The sequence below is a fragment of the Pteropus vampyrus genome, unplaced genomic scaffold (assembly GCF_000151845.1).
Source record: "Pteropus vampyrus isolate Shadow unplaced genomic scaffold, Pvam_2.0 Scaffold46, whole genome shotgun sequence".
Taxonomy (NCBI): domain Eukaryota; kingdom Metazoa; phylum Chordata; class Mammalia; order Chiroptera; family Pteropodidae; genus Pteropus; species Pteropus vampyrus.
In genome coordinates this window covers 7,654,437-7,659,867 of record NW_011888827.1, presented here as the reverse complement: position 1 = coordinate 7,659,867, position 5,431 = coordinate 7,654,437, and the positions used below count along the sequence as shown (strand labels likewise).

At 39.2% G+C, this 5,431-nt stretch overlaps 1 protein-coding gene across 3 annotated transcripts in view; it reads right to left on the bottom strand.

The window, feature by feature from the left end:
* Window positions 1-622: 622 nt before the first annotated feature.
* Window positions 623-5,431, bottom strand: part of GPAM (glycerol-3-phosphate acyltransferase, mitochondrial) — a 34,604-nt gene continuing 29,795 nt past the window's right edge. For all 3 annotated transcript variants that reach the window (XM_011359300.2, XM_011359302.2, XM_023530161.1), the window contains exons 20-21: window positions 5,176-5,234; window positions 623-4,475 (exon numbers count right to left, since the gene is read on the bottom strand). In XM_011359300.2, coding sequence (XP_011357602.1) covers window positions 4,359-4,475; window positions 5,176-5,234 — 176 coding nt within the window. In that variant the 3' untranslated portion in view covers window positions 623-4,358. The remainder of the gene's footprint in view (window positions 4,476-5,175; window positions 5,235-5,431) is intronic.

The window sequence follows — 5,431 nt, the reverse complement described above, 5'->3', positions numbered from 1 at the left end:
GGGGTTAAGGTACAAAGTTCTGATAGAGAGGCCAGCGGAGAACAGATGGGGTGGTCCTGGGGGTCAGGTTCACAGCCATGTCATACACCCAAAGGTCATGAATGGCACCGCGAGGCAAATCTTACCACACCTTCCAAAGGGCACACTCTTGAGAAAAGGCTGCATCTGAGCATTTTTGAAGGATCCACAGAAAAGAGTGCTCTAATAATATACTTGCCTTACTTACTGAAAAAGTAAACTGATATTTTTTTGAGCAATTGTTATGAACTGGTGGGGAAAACCCAACACTTCAGTACATACTTTTATAAACTTAAATATGTAAAAATATGACAGAAGCAACAAGTTTAAAGGAATTTTTACAGATATCCAAAGAATAAGTCTGCGAAGTGAATATTTACTAAGAATAGCAATAGCTAAGATGTAGATATCTACATCTTCAATGCTTGATCAAATTTGAAGAGCTCTGAGTTAATAATAAAATCATGCGCTGCAGCTTCATGAATTGATATAAGGTTATTTCTTGCATGCATTTTAATAAAGTTATGTAAAGTCAAACAAGAACAATTGTTTGTGTAATGAATTATTTAGGGAACTTTTAACTACAAATGCAAGACATCGAGAATATATTCATTTTTTGGTTTATTAAAACAAAACTACACTTCTGTGCTTCTTACAATACATTAACAGGCATAAAAATCAATCAGTGTTTCCAAATGTGTTGCTCACAGAATCACACAGTATTATTTCACAGTCCTTTATAGTAATTCTTTTTACAATTTAATGTTCCTTTGTACAACAGGCAAATAGTTTAACACCTTCCATCAAGGCATTTCAGAGCTTTAGATGCTTAGAAATAAAATCAAAAGTCTCTTTCATACGCAATCATTAGTTTGTATTAAACTAAAATGCCAAATACCAAGTTTCGAGTTCCATAAAAAGTGTTTTAAAAAACAGATTTACATCCTGATTAAGTCTTATAAATTTCAGTGATAGGTCCTGTCATTTCTAAACGCTAGAATTATCTGTGGATAAAAATCTACATTCAATTGTGCGATATTTTCTTCTAGATCTGAATGAAAATCTTCATTATTTATCCCATTTAATCTCTGTGTTAATTTTGCTACTTTCAGTGAAAAACCCAGGATCATTGACGCCTGATCTTTCCATCAAAGGAAAGAGCTCCGACCACCTATATTACTGTTTTCTGTGCTTATTGTCTCCCGGGGAGAGAATATACATCCATTAAAAGTAACATTTGATTGTACAAAATACTCGAAAACTCTGACTCAGTGCCATCTGTTAGTTATTGTTTTGTCCCCTTAAAAAACTACCTAACCTAGTGTTTGCCAAAACGTTTTCCGCAGGATACTAGTGAGAGGTTCACAGATGTCCTAAAGGAGATAATGGTCCAGGGGTCACAAGTTTGGAAATGCCGGGTTAAGCGGACTTAGTTCCACAGGTCCTGAGTCCTTACTGCGCTAAACTGCACTATGAGTCTCTAGGAGAGAGGATCCAGCAACCTTTTGTCTACGAAACACTTGCGAACATCTCACAGAGCACTCATATTACATGGGGAATGATGGGAACGCTTTTCCCCTTCAGGTGACTGGAAATTCCACATCTGAGCTTATGTTCGTTGCAATCCCCCATGAATTTTCTCCACTCACCCTCACGACTTCAAGAGACATCACAGATCTGAGAAGGAAGACTCAGTACTTTCTCCATTACTAATCCTACACATGTCATATCAGGTCCTTCTGTTTTTCTTAAAATTTAAGAAAGCAGAAATTTCTTCCCCTCTTCTGAATTACTTAGGACACTCTCATTTTGAAAGAGTGCAGTTTCATATTGCTTATTATTGGGATTTTTTTTTTTTTGTCTGTTTTTGTTTTTTAACTTGACTCACAGTCTTTCCCTGGAGGGCATGCATTTCAGTTTTAGAGAAATGCAATAGAGTAAACTGTAATAAATTATTTACAAGCACCTAGTTTGTTTAATTTTACATGGAAGCCATTCGCTTTTGGAAAACAATGAGAATAAATCTTTAAGCAAAACAGTGCTATGTGGAAGCCTTACTGCGATGATGTATGTGTTTTCGGTAATGAGGCACTGAAGAATGAGTTGTGCTAGAATTAACTCAAGGGTCAGCTTGTCTGGATGAGCATAACTTTGGTTGAGATTTTTCTTCCTTAAAAATAAGGTTTTCAAAGCACCAGTTAATTACAAAAAGCATGCATATTTATTCTCACAGTGAGTTAAGTGGCGAGAGAGCTCGTGAATCATACATTGCAATCCCCAAAGCATCTGATTAAATTTCTAGAAAACAAACCAGATGTAAGGGAAAAATAAAGCCAGAGAAGCCATTGTTCTCTGCTCAAGCTGGCAAAGCAGCAGCTCTTAGCAGAAGTCATAGGCAGGGCAGCAGCATCCATTAGGAAGTCCATCCCAACCTTGACTTTCCAGATAACTAAGGGAGAGTTTGAGCAATTCTTGATCTTTAATTTAGAGGATGTATAAAAAAGACTAGTGATGTGTTTGCTGGCCTAGGTAAGGAACACCCAAGGAAATAAATAAGCCTCCCTGTGTGTTGCCCCAAACGCAGAGCTCCAGCCAAAGGAAGCAGAGTCCTTTGGCCCTAGTTAGTAAAACGGGATGCTACAAGGTGAAGATCCCACTCCCCACCAGAGCTGCCACAGCACTGACAACGGCTTAAGGGGACGTGAGTTCCTATTAAGAAAAGATATATTTTAAACAGGGAATTTGAGAAGAGTGGACAATCACAACAGCACAGCACTATATGAGTTTCCAACGAGAGGTTTCATACAACGTGAAATATCAGTCAGTAGCTTTCCATCTCCCAACACACAGAGTATTCATGAGATACGATTAGTGTTTAAAATCTAAGCTTATGAAAGTACAAATTTACTTCTCAGTACTTTTATATTAAATTCAAAGACTGTTGCAATATTCATCAGGAAAAATCCCTCATTCCATAATACCCTGGAGAGAAGGAACAATGAGCTATTAGAAAATGTTTTAATATTACATGATCATTAAGAAATCACCATAATTACCACAATTAACTAACACTATGCTCCCTGCTCACAAAAAGGCACCTACCCATCATGAACAGACAAGTTTTCATAATTATTTGTCAGTACGTAGCATCAGGGTTTAGGCATATCACCCATTAAATTTTTAAAGAACCATGGTTTTTCCTCAAAGCTAAATATCCACAGATGCCTCAGAACATTTACCAGTCAGTGGGGCCACCACACATATTGCACAGGTTGTACACGGCACACCTCAGGCAGGTACCAATCACCTGGACTAGGTGCAGTGCACAACCTGTATACAGTACCTGTGAGTCCTGGGTTAAGAGCCTACAGCCAGAGCACTGTCTGCCAACACAGTCCATCAGGCCAAGCTAATCAAGTTAGGACAGATGCTATCCGGTTGGAGGGTCTCCAAGAAACAGCTGTACCTATGAGAGGCAGGTGCCACCTGAAGGGTGGGAAGAGCTACAGACATAAAACAAAAGTTGCTCCCAAATACTTGCTGGTCATTTAAAATTCAATGGCACCTTTTTAATATGAGCAACATGTGTCAAAGTCAGTTTTCTGGCCAAGTTTACCTTGAATTTTGCCAGGCAAATTTTCTTCCTGGTGTTAGCTGTTGGATCACATTAAATCTCTTCCTGACCTAATCGAATATTGTGTTTTCATGTAGCTCTTTAAACACTTTCTAAATCTGACCGCAAAGGATGGCATAGTGATACCTGGGTGTGAAGCATGCTAGCCCATCCTTTTGTAAAGCACTTTGGGATGAAAGGTGTTCCCATTTAAAATTTAGCTACAATCTAAAAAGATAAAAATAAAAATAAAAAAGCGGCAAATGGATGACTCAATTATTTTTAAAGGAAGCATTAACCATTAATCAGAAAATATACCAGTGAATTCCCTGACAGCTTAAGTATATTATACAAGATTCGGCTCTAGAATACAACTACATTTTTGTGTCCTTCACAGTAATTAGTCCTTAACAGTTATACTTAAAATGTAAATCTTTAATAAACTCAAAAATAACTTTCTGAGATTTTGTTTTGTGATCTATTGATTAGGAATTGCAAGCAGAGGCTGAGAGCCCCCCCAAAGTGTTATCTGTAGGCTGCTATGTCATCTCAGGTTTGGGATGGGCACAGATCCACGGAGGGGAGAAGGCACTTGTCTTCCAGGAGGTCACATCAGGACAGGTCAGGCCCGACCACACAACGGCACCTTCGACTCTCGAGCCAGAGGCTGGAGCCTACGAGGGACTCGTCCCATGCTCGTCACTTGCCAGAGGTGCCCCGACATAACCTACAGCACCACAAAACTCAGAATATATTCTAGGAGTTTTTGCCGGTTGCATTGAGGTAGAAAAGTGCTGCTGAGTTCTAAAACAGACACTCTCTTTTGTTTGGTCTCTTTGAAAACCTAGAGAGAAAGTTCAGATTAAATTAAACACAAACCAGAAAGAAAGGGAACATATCTGTCACCAACCCTGACCTGTGTCCTAGTCCCCAAAAAGCAGTAAGGCATATAAAGCCGTATCCTAGCTTTAAGTACATGTCCGTGTGGGCATGTGTGAGTGTGGGGCGGGGAGATTATGGGTGCAGGTGTGGTGTTTTTTTGGGAGGTTGGAGTTCAACCAGTGTACTATGCTCTCAAATTTATGTTGGAATAAAGTCACAAATAGTCCCTTACAAAGACCACGAGTACCTCCATGGAACTCATGTCCCACGTGACATATAAAAGTAAAACATACCTGAGACTACTTCTAGCGATACTCATCAAAACACAAGAAAATAACTGAAAATCATATGGCATACTCAACATCCCTACCAAATTGTAGTACCATCTTGAAACACATTGACACCTATTATATATAAACAGCTTTGGAATGAAGATGGAAACTAGGAAAATTCTGGAACATTCAAATAAATCTGTACTGATGGGCCTCACCTTCAATATCCCCCTCCTCTCCAAACCCCAGAAATGCCTTCGTAATTAATCCGGCAAAAACTGCTTTTCTCAGGGTCCACCCCAACACCAGGTGGTTCGAATATACTAGATCTAAATAGAAACAGAACAGAAGTAGACACAAGCTTTTATACCATAAGCGGTGGACACTTACCCCGATATCCTTAAACATTTTCACAGCATTCTTCACAAGACAGTATGTGGCACTTTCAGCTGTAGAGAAAGGATAAGACCCTGTCACATGTTTAGGCCCAGCAAGACCCCAATATCCACAGTCAGAAAGTATGGAGGCTTTGAAGAGGATTAGAGCCAGTCAGCAGACTGGAGTCACGCTCCATTTCTGCTACTGGTGACCTCAAATAATTGGCTGTTTCTTTAAACCTACTTTGTCATCTTTTAAGAGAGAGAGA